At 41.2% G+C, this 14,924-nt stretch overlaps 2 protein-coding genes across 3 annotated transcripts; both read right to left on the bottom strand.

The window, feature by feature from the left end:
- Positions 1–609: 609 nt before the first annotated feature.
- Positions 610–7,563, bottom strand: icmt (isoprenylcysteine carboxyl methyltransferase). Its single transcript, XM_022761686.1, has 5 exons — positions 7,339–7,563; positions 6,567–6,655; positions 6,104–6,273; positions 5,542–5,759; positions 610–5,234 (listed from the first exon to the last, which is right to left on the bottom strand). The coding sequence occupies exons 1-5, from the start codon at positions 7,555–7,557 to the stop codon at positions 5,055–5,057; spliced, it is 876 nt and encodes a 291-aa protein (XP_022617407.1). The 5' UTR covers positions 7,558–7,563; the 3' UTR covers positions 610–5,054.
- An 880-nt stretch (positions 7,564–8,443) lies between these two features.
- Positions 8,444–14,243, bottom strand: LOC111233775 (regulator of telomere elongation helicase 1-like). 2 transcript variants are annotated; one of them, XM_022761667.1, is made up of 14 exons: positions 14,225–14,243; positions 14,075–14,152; positions 13,386–13,532; positions 13,163–13,278; positions 12,569–12,692; positions 12,073–12,238; positions 11,824–11,981; positions 11,510–11,605; positions 10,866–11,076; positions 10,469–10,606; positions 10,175–10,306; positions 9,619–9,807; positions 9,325–9,522; positions 8,444–8,902 (listed from the first exon to the last, which is right to left on the bottom strand). In XM_022761667.1, the coding sequence occupies exons 3-14, from the start codon at positions 13,455–13,457 to the stop codon at positions 8,832–8,834; spliced, it is 1,671 nt and encodes a 556-aa protein (XP_022617388.1). In that variant the 5' UTR covers positions 13,458–13,532; positions 14,075–14,152; positions 14,225–14,243; the 3' UTR covers positions 8,444–8,831. The 2 variants fall into 2 exon arrangements, with proteins under 2 accessions (XP_022617388.1, XP_022617387.1); XM_022761666.1 differs by lacking the exon at positions 14,225–14,243 and having other exon boundaries at positions 14,075–14,175.
- Positions 14,244–14,924: the final 681 nt, after the last annotated feature.

Below are 14,924 nucleotides of genomic sequence, written 5' to 3'. Positions count from 1 at the left end.
TGGAGTTTGCATGTTCTCCCTGTGCATACATTGGTTCTCTCAGGGAACTCTGGCATCTTCCCACAGTCCAAAAACATGCACATTAAGTCTGTTGGCAACTCTAATGCCTTACTATAATATGACATTCTTTGATTCCTTACAATGACATTTTTGACATTTTTATACTTACTATACTATCATATTTCAATGCCTTACTATACTATGACCTTTTTATGCTTTACTATGCTATGACTTTTTTTTAGCTAGTTTTATTCCGTACTATACTGATATTTTTTGACATTTTTTTCCTTACTATACTATCACATTTTAATGCCTTTTTTTTTTTTTTTTTTACATTTTTATGCTTTACTATGGTATGACATTTTTTTGCCTTATTATACTATGACGTTTTTATGCCTTTCTATACAATGACATTTTTGTGATGTTTTCAGTAAGTGGACAGTAGTGTGTTTGAGTAACGCTGCAGATGCAAGCGTATCGCCAGGAGCATGACCTTCAATGTATCAAACCCCTGCAACAGGAGGAGATCCTTGAGCAGTGATCATAGCACCAAGAACATGAACATGAAACATGTTGTGCATGATGAGAGTAATAAAGACAGAGCCTTAATAATAATTGCCTTGATTTTATTTCACGCAAGTGGTGTTGAGAAAATCTGCTTTGTAATCAGCGAACAGTGTCAGTCAGAGTGACAAACTGTCTAATACAGGCCTACGATAAATGGTACTCATACAGTAAAAGTGCAATATATCCAAAACTCAACTCAAGTGCCATGCTGCAACAGTCAACTCATTATCTCAACACCTTGCATACAGTTGTTTCATTATCTAACCCTATACAGTGCACTTCACAGATATGCTACAAGTGAGTCACTTTTAACACTCTTCACCCCAAAACCAGGTTCATACACACATGCATTCTCTGACTGCATTAAAGAAAATCCAGTATTTAGTAAATTGTGCCACTGGTCAAAATTAAAACTAAATTAATGAATCAGTGGAATATTTCTTGTGTCTTCCAAGCTAGCCCTGAGTGTTGGGATTAGTAGCAATTAGCAGGCTCTATACCTCAGCACAGTGTGAAGTGATAGTAGTTAGTTATCATGCTACAACTGCAGCATACAGATCTTTAAGTGGCATCTTCATGGACACAAAGCTAAAATGATCAAACACCATTTTGAGTGAAGGTAACAAGCTAAAACTTTGGCATACAGTAGTAGGTACAGTGCTTGTGTTTAGATGATGAGGTGCTTTTACACATCACACTGCAGTTATGGGCAGTAACTTGAAATCAGCGTGATATCCTGAAGAGGATGAGCGCTAATTTATTGTCAACAACTGCCACGTGCAGAGCCAAACCAACAATAAATGTCTCCCATTAACATATATTGCGTGTATATTGAAGATATATAGAGCTCCTTTGTTGTTTAAAAACTATTAAAACACCTCGCTGAATCGCTGTAGCACTGGGTGACATGTTCCTTCATCACCATGAACACACACTGTACTTGATTCAATACAACACACATTATCTGGCTAGTTTGTGCACACAAACTAATTTGTTTAAAAAAATTAGCAAATCCTGCGTGTGTTAATAATTTGTGCTCTTGAATCAATAGTATGCACAAAGTAACAACACATAGCATTAAACATTATTATTGATATCTTAAGATACTAGTGCAGTGCCAGTTCAAAATATCTCTGTTGGTAGCCTGATGGGAATAATGGTTTCTATTTACAAACTCACAAAGAAACATTCTGTAACATCACCGGTGACATCTCAGCTTGTGTGACATCATTATTTGAAATTGAAATACACAGATTCCTCCATTTATAGTTATTTAGTTAGTTTAGTGCCTGCTGGAAGGGGCTGATGGCTTGGTTTGCCATGACATTAATGATATCACAATTTATGCGAGGATGTCAAACTGTGACATCAGGCACAATTATGATGTCATAGAACCCTCTGTCAGTTGGATGGTTGAGTAGGGTTTATATATGGGTTGTTTCATGTCTGAATTTTAAATTTTCTCAAGAACCCCTCATCCAAACAACTTCAGAGTCAACACTGCACTTCCCCAAGTCCTCAGCAACACACCCACCAAGTCTGAAGTCGAAAAGATGAGCAAGTGTCAAGAAAATTGAAATAAATACAGACAGAAAGACAGACAGAGATTCCTCCATTTATAGTTATATATTTGAGGGTTACCAGAGATAGTGCATTGTTGTGTACCAGGCGAATCCTGCATTAAATCCAAGTGTGGACAGAAAGCAAAGAAATGAGCATGTTTGTTACATGACATGCAACAAAGGTTTCCAACAGGAATCAAAGCTGGGACATGGTCAGTGTCCCCGACCACCAGGACTCCCAACTCTGTTACCTTGGAAATCGCTTCAACATATGTTCAAATGTTTTGCTTCGTTTAATGCATTGTTTAATTAATCTATGTGTATGAATGATCAATTTTCAGTAGTAGAAATTGTTCAGGATTTATTTTGACAACACAAAAGACTGTGTGCACAAATTAGTTTCTCTTTCCTCCATGGCACCTGCTTGGTTGTGTAACTATCACAGAATATCATCTCACTGCTTTAGAACAGTTATATTTGACTTTGTCCTCATGTGTTAGCTCAGACCTGTGAATATACAGGTCTATTCTGGGAAATAATTATGTTCATGTTTTTCATCTGTTTGTACATGAGTTGACCAATGGGACAATCTTCCAAAAACGTGTATTCCTAAACATTCAGAATAAATAGATTCCACCTCTTGAACGTTACCCTGTTAAATTCTTCATCATTACCACCCTCTGACGTGCTCATCCAAACATGGCACCACAGTGCCACAGGAGGTCAAAAACTCCACAGGCAACATTTCATTTTTGGCTGCAAATGTCGCTGAGTGACTGAGTGATGAAGTTACAACATTGGTCTGCCGACTCAGTGTTGGCGTTTCCTCATTGGTTGTTGCTCTTTCAAAATGATTTGGCGCCAAACAGCTGTGTTGTCTTTGTTGCTAGATTTCGCTTAAACAACTTTTTCCACAAAAAAGCACCTACCGACAAATGGAGCAAATTTTTGGGCAAACCTTAGCTACCTTCACCAGTCGCCAGTACTGTCTCACAAGCGCCTGGGGAGTGGAGAGCAGCACTGTGAGGCCACTCTGTCAGATCAAAAAGAGAGAGAGAGAGAGAGAGAGAGCTACAGAGTCTGCTCTTTCAACCCCTTCACTAATACACAACTAAGTCATTTGGTTGGTTTCTAACACAAAGCGAGTTTGACAAGTCAACAGGAGACACAGTGATGAACTGATGCTGACGATGACAGGACACAATACTGTTCAAAATGGTGATTTACCACCAAACAAAACAAAACGAATAAACAAAAACCTAGTGACTTATATATTTTATAAATCATAAACTTTATATCTATCATGCAACATGCCCCTGTGTTCAGAAACATGTCAGTGTCATGACGAGGAACGGCCACTTCATAAACATCTTTCAAAAACCACTTGACAATGTTTCATTCACACTGATGCTGTGACTGAAGTGTTTTAGCCTGAGTGCACATTAAGGGGTGGATATCAGGGTTGGACATAAACCAGGACACTGCTGGCCTTCTACTCAAGACACCTGTAACAGATGGAGCTTCATCACTAAACACATTTAAAACAGTATCAAAAACCTGATAGAAACATTTTTATCATTCTATTATATAGTTCAATGACTTTGAGGATAAATTCTCAAATAAAAAATGTAATGTTACCTATTGTTCCCTCTACTGGTGTTTGAAGCCACTTGGTCACCCTGTGTTAAAGAGCTACTAACTCTAGAAGAACCAAAACCCTTGGTTTTAGCGGTCCACGGTCTGTTCTGGTAGAGAAGCTTTTCCACCTTGAAAAAGTACGAATTATTGTGGACACTTAAAGGAATACCCCACTGAATATATTTGGGTTAGTATGTTCGGCTGTTGCTTTAATCGCTGTAAATATAGGGCTGTTTGTCGCCACTGATTTCCAGAATCAACTGAATTCCAGTTCACAAGGTCCTGATTCAGATTCAATATGGGTTCAGTCAACCAGTTTTGCTTGAATATGAATGTAGTGTGGAACAAATATAATCAGCAGTGCAGAGGGGAGGTCATGGTGTAGAAGCGGTTTGAGAAGTGTCTGTGGATATTTTGATTTGATTTAGACTACAGCTACCACCTGTAAAGAAGCAAACTTTCTGTATATACGCCTTTCAAGCGAGCGTAGAGGTCTGCATTAACAAGCAAATACAGAAAGAGACCAGAAGGAAAACACTTGTTTGAAAAAGCAAAACACAATGTTTATCCTACTTAGTTCAGTTTCCTTAAGCTTCATGATGTTGAGACACACAAATCTGCAGCAATGCAACGGCACCCTACCACACCTGATCAGGCTGAACACCATTTTGACCTGACTCACGTCATATCCAGGGAGAAGTCTTGGATATCAGGATACTGAGACTAAGACCAGTGAGGAGCTCTACACAGTGGGGCTGTGGAGTATTCCTTTAAGTATTTGTTTGGTTTAAAAATGGTTAAATTTAGGGACAGTGAATTTAGACTAAATTAGAGACAGTGCATCACATTTCCTGTGAAAGTCAAACATCTCCAAACATTTGCCATTTAACCTTGAGCAAAGTCATCTCACTGATGGACTACGTGATACCAACGGGCCCAGTGCTCACATCACTCGCCAACACAGCAGGTCATCACTGAAACTCGGCATGGTCAAAGCATGCAAACAGAAACAAAACAGAAACAGATGGGGTGGGTGTTACTGGAATACATGTAGCAGAGTGGAGGTTGTCTGGTCTTTAACTGGATTTTGGAGGTTGGTAGAAAAACAGCAGCCCAGCTGCCCGTCGCCATCCCAGCTGTCACAGTCTCTGTCTGTGAGCTACAGGCTCTCAGCCAGCTGCAGGGTTTCCCTCTGGAGGGCAGCCGTCATGGCTGACGCCACACACCCACCAGGTCTGACCTGCTTTAGTACTGTAAGTCTGTTATGTCCAGCATCCAGCTCCGAGACTAGTTGACACGGATGCCTGAGATGAAGGGCAGCCCGGTGGGAACCTTCTTCTTGTACTCCACATAGTCCTCAGCAAAGAAATGGATGAGAGAGAGCTCCTCCTCCTCAATCCGCTCTCGGAAGAACCGCCAGCTGGCTATCGTGTAGCCCAGTATACACACCGGGTTACACAGCATGACCTGCAACGAGCAGCAAAACAGAACATGTTGGAAACATCTCTCACAGCCACAGGATCAGTCATTTTATCATTTCATCTGTCAGTTATTGAGGCCCAAGCACCAACAGCTGGAACAGTGACAGCAGATTATGGAAAAAATGACAGTAAACTTTACAAAGTGAACTAAACTCAAATTTGACTGAAAAAAAGAAAATAAAGCAGTAAAGCTTGTACTGAATGATGAGGTTGTATTTGAAGGATTGATTAATATCATTATGATGACAGAGGATGAAGCGAGCGTGAGGCTGAGCAGTGCTGCTGTCGCTCACCTGTGTTCCTATGCTCCAGTAGAACCAGCCCACGTAGGAGGGGTGTCTGAAGTAGGAGTAGACCCCACCTGTGACCAGCACGTGGCTCTGGGCCTTCTCATTCTGGACGATATGGTTGAAGTTGGAGCCCGCAGTCAACATGGCCGCCTTACGCAGGCCCTCACCACACAGCACCATGAGCAGACCCACAAAGCTTAACCAGCTCAGCTGCTTCAGTTCTGATAGAGAGGAAACACTGATAAAACACTGGAGGACACAATGTGCAAGATGACAGGATCTGCTCAACGTGGGGAACAGCAGGTTTTCAAGAACCTACTGGCTTTGTTAGCCACTGGGGCATGTTCAGGAACTTCACAAAGACTCACCATGTGACTTAACCTTTAAACTATTAACTCATCTGTATGTCCAATCTGTACAAGCCATGAGCTAAACATTACTTCAGCAGAGGTTACACCGATTTACTGATATACTGACAGACACATCTTTTGTGTGCAATAAACAAAATACATGATAGTTCTGAGTGGACCGAGTGCAGGGACAATGAGACTGATGACGGACCAACCTGGAACTGTCATCTTCTCCACAGTGAACTCCACCCAGGATGAGATAGCAGCCAGGGTGTACTCCACACTGTGGTTGAGCAGGAAGGAGTCCAGAGACAGGCTGCGAGGGTTGATGATGGCCGTCACCAGGTACTCAGAGTAATGGAAGAATGACAGCGAGCACATGTACCTGCAGAGAGGCACCATTACTACACATGTTCAACTACTACATGCATGCATTACAAAATAAACATCCTGCTGTCTAGACATGCTACATGTCCTGGTTCACCATGTTATTAATCCGGGAATTATAACAATTGCGGTTTTCAGTCAAATTTAATTCATTGTGATTCAATAGTGTAAGACAATAGAAAATCTGTCTGGGGGACACTGTGGGGTGGGTACTCAATGAACTATGAAGTTGTGCACAGCAGCTTTGTGACTGACCTGAGTGACCAGTGACATTTCAACATATGTACATACCAGCCAAAATGTGTCCAGGTGGTTTCAGAGAAGCTTATAATTAAGCCACAGCCAAAAGTAACTCCCAGAAAGCAGGCTCTCACAGCAACCTGGAATAAGTCAAAGCCTCAGGTCAACAACAACAACAATGTTACACAAGCAGTTGGGCAGATTATCAGCAGGTTTCAGTGGGCAACACTGCGGACTCCCAGCATCTGGCATCCTATTACGCATGATAGGTACATATATAATATACACCAATTACTGTTGAATGGATCACGCCGAATTAGGACCAGGAGCCTGGTTATTCATGAAACACATAAGGTCATCTTACAGAAGCAAATTAAACTCGACCCAAACCAACAGAACAGTATACTGGAAGATTTCTGAACTGAGTTCTGTGTCACTTTGTTTCCGCGGCACATAAACAACATGTTAGGGCTGTTTTCTTCTTTTCAAATGAAATGAAACGTAGCAAGAGGTTAGTAGTGAGTAAGGCTTCGCAGCTTTGTCTGGCTTAGGCTTCTATCTTTATCTCATCAGCTCCAGCTGTCTCGTTCCTCTTTAGCTAATCAGATTAACTACATAGGTAGCTAATGTTAGCTTGCTATATGATTTAGTTAACCTAGCCAACTGAACAGTGCAACATTCAAATTAAATTAAGTAAGTTATGTCAGAGGAATAGGTTAAATACTTCACTGCTGGACAGCATTAAAACACATGTGAGCTTTACTCAAAACGAGATAAAGTCAGAATGAACACAGGAAGTTGGCTACCTAACGCCAGTGCTTACCTTGTACAGAGGTCCCCTGTATATGATTAGCAAGAGGCCGTTGACAACAGCAATGTGGATGCAAATCGCTATTTTCCCGGATGTTTCCGTTAGATAATCGAATACCCAGTCAAGGTGTCCAAACCAGGTTCTGATCAATGGGATTACAACCACGCTGAGCCCTAAAATAAAGCCTTTTACACTTACTCGTCCTTCTAGCACCAACTTACTGCCTGCCATGTTGGAAGTCCTGTGCTGAAGGAACTATCGCGAGACCCAAATGGCAACCGCGTGATGTTCATTTCTAGCTGTCACATCTTACCAGTAACAGGGTGAAATGATGCATTGGGTTTGTATGGACGATTTTGGAATAGCCCACATTTATAAGAGGATATATTATTACATACATAAATCCTCTGGATGTATGAAGATATACGTTTATTACATATATGAAATAACCATAATGAAATGTACATGTTAATATCTATGACTTTTTATGTGGTTCAACATACCATAACCATATATACCATATATGACCATATATGTTCACGATATTAATTTATATATACAAGTTTATTAAAAGAACATACATACAAACATTCTGTGCCCTTATATATGTTTTTCTCATTAATTTCAAATATGTCTATCTTCCCATTCTGGGAAAGTGGTCTCAGACTTTTAGACCTTGCTGTATACAATATTAACATATACTTACATGGCAGGCCTTGGGATGGATATATACTTTTGTAATATATGTCTACAATATAAGCATGCATACATAAATAAACATAAGTAAATGTTAAGTAAATTCAATACATCCACATATATTGCTTTTGAGACCGGGCCTTGTGGGTTAATCCATTCCTGAGTGGGTGAAACAGGAATTTTAGTGATCGAACCTAAACGCATGAAAAATATAGTGTCACCTTGTCTGAAGGTGAGATGTACAAACAGCAGTTTGTCAGGTGAAAAGGTGAAGAAGATAGAGTATGACCTTAGACACATTATGGAGGCATAGCAGCTGCTGGATCTTACAGAAGAAACTTGAGCCAGTAGAGTAGGGTTCAGGAATTTAATTAAATACAAAATATTTTTAAAAAATGAATAAAAATGTTTTATTTCTCAATATTACATTTAACTTGTCATGACATCGATGTGAGACAGACCAGGCACCGTGCTTTACTTACAGTAACATTATGAATCCCTGACAGCCCTTGTCCTGAAGCACATCAGGTTAAATCTGTGATCTACTCTGCTTCACTGAGTCAAAGGAGAAAAACACAGGACATGTTGTGGATACTGTTGTAGTGTTAATTATTGTCAGTAGTGACAGATGTCAGTTTCATTAGCTTTGAGTCCAACAGTAATTCTGCTTCATCAATCCAGTCTGCAACCACAACAAATCCATCTTCTAGGTTCAGACACCTACACAGGCAGACTCCCGCCTCTTCATGGCTTTATCAGCAGTAACAGTCATGAGCTGTTCGAAGTGGCTTGATCCGTCTTCTCAGGCTCTACTTTCTTTGGCTGCTTGAGAAAAAACTGGAAATCTTGCTTTGTGTCCTCAGAGGAGGTGACAATGAATCTGAAAAAAAAAAAAAAACATATAAAAGGAAGTTGTAAGGCTTCATATGATAGACTGTTACACTGTTGTGTTGTTTCTGAAAACAGAAATATCTGCAATGTTTGTTTTTTTTTCCACATGCTGAAAATGTCCGGTAACAGTAGTTATAGTATTTGTATTTCTAAAATTTGATTAGTGGTCACTTCAGACTGAGCGGCTCAAACAGCTTTGCAGTGCAATGCAACCACCAATAACTATCAACCACTTACATCTCCTAGCTACACTGCCAGAGCGTACGTTACAGATTAATGGTCTCCATGATTTCTAATGATTTTGTCCTCTAAAATCTTCTTCAATACTACAGGGAAAAAATATAAGTCAGACATAAGAAATTAAAAAACACGTGGCTCTGTTATATTATGATCCACTGGGTTGTCCTTCACCTTTGCTTTGCTGGTCTTCACTTACAGGAGCAACATCAACATCAGCAGCATCATCATCATCAGCAGCATCATCATCATCAGCAGCAGCAGCAGCAGCATCATCATCATCAGCAGCAGAAGACACCGACTGACCTATCAGTGAATCCAACATCTCTTTGTACTGCTTCTTATGCTGAGGGCGAATAAACATGCCAAATCCTGAAGAAAAGAAAAAGACGGAGTGAACAGTGAGAAAACCACAGAAACAAAAAAGTACAAGAATGAACATTTGTGCAGTGATTTGAAAGAACTTACTGACTAGAAGGTTGAAGTCCTCATCTCTCTCAGTAAACAAGCTCACCACTGTGGTCACCAGGTTTTCATAGTTGTCTGTCTTCTTGTAGCTGTGAACGGTCTGAAAGAGCTGAGCTGACTTTTCTGCTCCAAGAGCTTTTTTCACGTCACACAGGAAAGCGGCGTGGACCTCGGTTTTTGGAGCAGAACCTGATTCACACGGGAAGAGAGTACTGGAGTTTACTTCATACTGAATGACCCCTTCATCCAGACGGCAGTCTGTATCTGTAGTCATAATCACAGTCAATGTCCCAGTCGTGACTTCTTTAAGCTTGCTAACAAATGGCTGAGTGAGACTACAGAGGTTGTCGGGGACGTTAAACGACATCACGCCGAACACAGAAACTAATCTCCTCACCAGTCCACCTTGTACAGGCTTGTGTTTCTACTCGTGCTCTTATAAACTGTTACTAACTTTGTAAGAGGAAAGACTTTTGTGGAAGAGGTAAGAGCTGAATCTAAACTATAAGAATCATTTCAGCGTATGCAGTAAAGGTAAAATGAAGTTATGTCCTACCAGTCTGAGGTTTTCTCAGTCCCTGCTGGTTTAGATGGTGTCCTCCTTTGTTGAGCTGCTGTGTATTCAGCTGACTGCAGGTAGACGTCCGACTGGAGGAGGTCAGACCCGTAGCGGGCCGTCCTTCTGTAGCTTTAAGAAAACAAAACTCAACAGTTACAGATTCTGTCTTTCCATTGAAAAAATAATCGCATAATTAAAAAAAAGACCTTCCACATTCTCCCCGGTCCCGTCAGTCACATGTCCAATAATCAAAGAAGAGTGCAGTGTTGGGTTAGGATGAGTGTGTCATACCAGTCTGCAGCATCAGCGTTTTCTTCTCGTCCTTTGACAGAGAGTGATCAGGTTTGTATCCACAGCCCTGCCCGGTCAGCTCCTGGCATCTCTCGTCAAACCTCTTCTTGTGATGTGGACGAACAAACTGGTAGAAGCCTTCAACACAGCGAGAAACTCAACATGAAAAAACAAAACACGCACACTGTGTCGTCTCAGGCAAAAACAAGAATACTTTACATATCACTTATTTGGCTCAATTTTATATCTTCATTATTTGTGAGAAACAAAATGGTTTTCAGACTTGAATTCACTTCACACTGACAGTGTTTGTGGTTGTGCTGACTGAGCCGACAGAAACAAGGTGTTTTTAAATCACAGAGTAAATGTGTGGGTTTCTTTAGAGCGGAGGACTCACCGCGGAGCAGACTGTGATTGTTAGTGTCCTCAACTAAGACAGCTGTCTCAGTCAGCAGGAGGTCCAGGTCGTCAGTCCTCTTGTAGGTCTGCAGAGCCTGGATGATGCTCTGAAAGTTGACCTGGCTCAGTGACTTCTTCATCTCTGCCAGGAACGTCTTCGCCCTGCTGGCTTTACCCTCCTCAGACACATCGTCTGACACGCTGGTTTTCTTCAGCCACGAGGGAGAAAAATACGCAGATACAGAAATCAATCAAAACATATACAGCAGCCATGAATATGAATTAACCACAGAATATTTGGTGAAAGTGACTTGATCAGCACCATCATGATTTCAACAGCTAACATGCATCTGAACGGTAACAGTAGTTATAGTCTCGTCTTTTAAACTAACAGCCACTGAAACATCCTGAATACAATCATCTGTAAAACTAAATACACTGAAACCAACTTACAATTTATGATGTCAAATTATTATATTTACAAATCAACTCAAACATCTGTCACGTCAAATTAACATATGGCTGTGTGTTGGACTTGGGGCTCACAGTGACTGCAGCAGCTGCAGCTTCTGGTGATGTACAGCATCTAAAATAAAGAGAATCTAACCAAACAAACCTGGTGTTGTTCAGAGTGACACGTACCTGCTCTTGGACCAACTTGATTTTACGCTTTCCTCCTCGCAGTTCATTATCCATCCTCTTGTCATACTGAAGAGACAGCGTGGACAAACGGTTTGCCTTCAAAAGAAAATAGACAATTGAACAAATAAAAATTAAGTCCTCTTGGGAATAAAATCACTAATAATTTGACTTTACCAGTGTTGTTTCACGATGTGACATACATCAGATGTACTGACCAAACTACCACAGCACATGTGACAGTAAATGTCTTGTCAAACAGAGACCTGCTCTGGACTTGTAGGACACACCCAGGCGTCTCACAGAAAACACACTACCTTCTCCTCTCCCACAACAGCATCACCGTCCTCTCCTCCGTGATGGTCGTCTCGTTCCAGAGCATCCAACAGGTTGGCCGGCCTCCTCTGACTCTCCTGCACCTCGCACTCATACTCGATACAGATCCTGGCCATCCCGCCGGCTCCAGTGTGCTCATCTGACAACACAGACCAGACAACAGGTAAAAAAAAAAAAACATCAGGATTTTAAGGAGTCGTGGAAAACCCTCCCTTTGTATTCATACTCACTGAGCCTCCTCCTCTTCAGGCTGGGAAGGTGGGCGTCCAACACCTTGGCCTTCTGGGTGGAGGATCTTTGGGAGGTTGAGCAGGAAGTGAAGCTTGAGGACTGAGAGTCTGGTAAAGTCGTCGCCCCACTGCTCTCTGCAGCAGTCTTCTTCTCTACCACAGGCCTCTGGTTCAGTCAAACAACCACAAACAGTCAGTACTAGCCGACAAATTAACCAGCGCCAACACGCCATCAGCTCAGATGTACTGAGGCTTTGTGCTCACGTTTATTATAACAATAGATCAATATGTACAAACCATGGAGGCTTCTTGCACAAACCGTTTATTTTACATTAACACCTGCAACAAAGCCAAACAATAAATGCACCGTAAACATCATGCAGTTCCTCTAGGGCTGGGAACTGTCAAAGTTATGTCAGTTAATTCAGTTAATACTTTCCCCAGTGCTGTGATATATATATATATATCTTTATGAAGTGTGTGTGAGAGGACCCACCATCTTCTGTGCCACCCTGAAGAACTGAGAGACGTCACGGACCACGTTCCCGAAGCCATCATACCGCCGAACATACGGCCTGACCCACGATGGAAGCTGAGCCTGGGCATTAGCGTTCTTAAACCTGCCGGGAAACACGTCATTTTATTTCAGTCGCCTTCGTCATTGTTAAACAGATCCATTCTTTCTGAATGATGTTAGGGAGGCTAAGAGTTTAATTATTAACGGGGCACTTAACAAATTTTACACATGCTCACATAAACAGTATCTGAATACAGCTGAATTCCCAATAAAGCTGTTTATTTTAGCTGGTTTCTGTAACACAAGCTATTTAAACTCATTCAGATTAAGTTATTAAATTAAATATATGTTTTTTATTCTATTCTGAGAACGACAAACCATCTGTACAGGATTTGTACAAAAGCTCTAACTCTATTCTAAATTAGATTAGATAATGTAAGGAACAGAACTGTCTGACCAACAGTCCAAAAAGACTGTTCAGCTCTACTTCTCTTAAAATCACCTGTATGTTCTACTTAAGGACAAATATATTTCTACAAGCGGCTCAGAATCAGTAACAGCTCCATGTCTGACCTTTGATCACACAGGAAGATGGCTCCGTAGTCCTCCTTATGGCGAATGACTCTACCGATGGCCTGGTTCACAGCTCTGAACGCCTGCTGTCTGTACCACTCCTGCCCAGACAGGTACTGTCCACACACACACACACACACACACACACACACACATGAAAAGACTGAACCACTAAAACATCATCATGCCTTTTCAGTAAAACTCAGTGAGCAGGTCTCCTCACCTTCACCCCTGGAGCTTTCCTCCGGCTCATCTCATCCAAGAACTGCATCTTCAGGATGACTCGAGGGTCCATCCTTGGAGGGAAGGGAAGGCCGGTGATGATGACACCCCGACCAAACGTGTCTGCAAAATCCAGACCCTCGCTGGCCTGACACAGAAACACATTTATAGAAAAGCTGCGAGACGGACGAGTTTGTGTAACGTTCAACATTTTCTTACGGTAACATTTGAGACATCTGGCAGTGGAAAAATTAGATAAGACAGTGACCTAATTTACCATTTATTTGATGATATTGAATTCTGACTAAAGGGTTAAATTTACACATTTTTTGTTTAACTCAGAGACTAGCTAACAGATTACTGTTTGCGGCTGCAGCTGTGTTTCTTTTAATACTTTTTGATGAAACCAAAAACAGTTTTACGCATTAGCATTCCTCATCATGACATGATCATGACACCCAATAATGGGAAACTGATGAAAAATAACACTGTGAAATTCGGCTGTTCCAAGACTTTCCAGTGATGACGCCAAAAAATAAATGTTCAGCCTGATGGTGACACTGGACTCTATTTATCCACAACGCATGTCACAGCGATATGCTCCATTCCTCTGTTTCATCAGACTGAGCTGTCAACGTAAACAAAGCACAAACAGTTTCTCTAGACTACATGGACACACGGTCACCTCACCTTCCCTCGACACACTGCAAAGAAGGTTCCCCCTTTAGATGCTGGATCATTGACTTTGTTGTAATATCCGTCAATAACCTAAAACAAGGAGAAAAGATCAGTTGTTGCTTTCACACTGACAAGTCTTTAGAGAAAATGTCACCAACTCACACCATGTGCAGCTCATGAAATACCACGAGACTTTTAACGGCTCTGTGAATGAGATTTTAAACAACAGCAGCAAACAAATATATAGTGGAGTAATGGCGTCCTGAGCAGAGAACAAAGTCACACCCCCCCCAAGTGTGTGTTGTTATCTGAGTTTCTCTGTTCTTTGTTTTGGTGCAGAATCCAGTCTTGGAGGGAAGGGAAGGCCGTGATGATGAACACCGACAAACGTGTCTGCAAAATCCAGACCCTCGCTGGCCTGACACAACACATTTATAGAAAAGCTGCGAGACGGACGAGTTTGTGTAACGTTCAACATTTTCTTACGGTAACATTTGAGACATCTGGCAGTGGAAAAATTAGATAAGACAGTGACCTAATTTACCATTTATTTGATGATATTGAATTCTGACTAAAGGGTTAAATTTACACATTTTTTGTTTAACTCAGAGACTAGCTAACAGATTACTGTTTGCGGCTGCAGCTGTGTTTCTTTTAATACTTTTTGATGAAACCAAAAACAGTTTTACGCATTAGCATTCCTCATCATGAACATGATCATGAACACCCAATAATGGGAAACTGATGAAAAATAACACTGTGAAATTCGGCTGTTCCCAAGACTTTCCAGTGATGACGCCAAAAAATAAAATGTTCAGCCTGATGGTGACACTGGACCCTATTTATCCACAACGCATGTCAC

This window comes from Seriola dumerili, unplaced genomic scaffold (assembly GCF_002260705.1).
Source record: "Seriola dumerili isolate Sdu_G_001 unplaced genomic scaffold, Sdu_1.0 BDQW01000425.1, whole genome shotgun sequence".
Classification (NCBI taxonomy): domain Eukaryota; kingdom Metazoa; phylum Chordata; class Actinopteri; order Carangiformes; family Carangidae; genus Seriola; species Seriola dumerili.
Note: the sequence above shows the minus strand (reverse complement) of the source record. Positions and strands in the feature narration are given on the sequence as shown.

Excerpts from the sequence above, each read along its gene's own strand:
- icmt (XM_022761686.1), bottom strand. The coding sequence starts at position 7,557 with ATGGCAGGCAGTAAGTTGGTGCTAGAAGGACGAGTAAGTGTAAAAGGC. Across the intron at positions 6,656-7,338 it reads ACAGGGGACCTCTGTACAAG|GTTGCTGTGAGAGCCTGCTT; the intron begins GTAAGCACTGGC and ends GACTTATTCCAG. Across the intron at positions 5,235-5,541 it reads ACTGGAGCATAGGAACACAG|GTCATGCTGTGTAACCCGGT; the intron begins GTGAGCGACAGC and ends TGCTCGTTGCAG.
- LOC111233775 (XM_022761667.1), bottom strand. The coding sequence starts at position 13,457 with ATGGACCCTCGAGTCATCCTGAAGATGCAGTTCTTGGATGAGATGAGC. Across the intron at positions 12,239-12,568 it reads TCAGGGTGGCACAGAAGATG|AGGCCTGTGGTAGAGAAGAA; the intron begins GTGGGTCCTCTC and ends TGACTGAACCAG. Across the intron at positions 11,982-12,072 it reads CCTGAAGAGGAGGAGGCTCA|ATGAGCACACTGGAGCCGGC; the intron begins GTGAGTATGAAT and ends CTGTGTTGTCAG.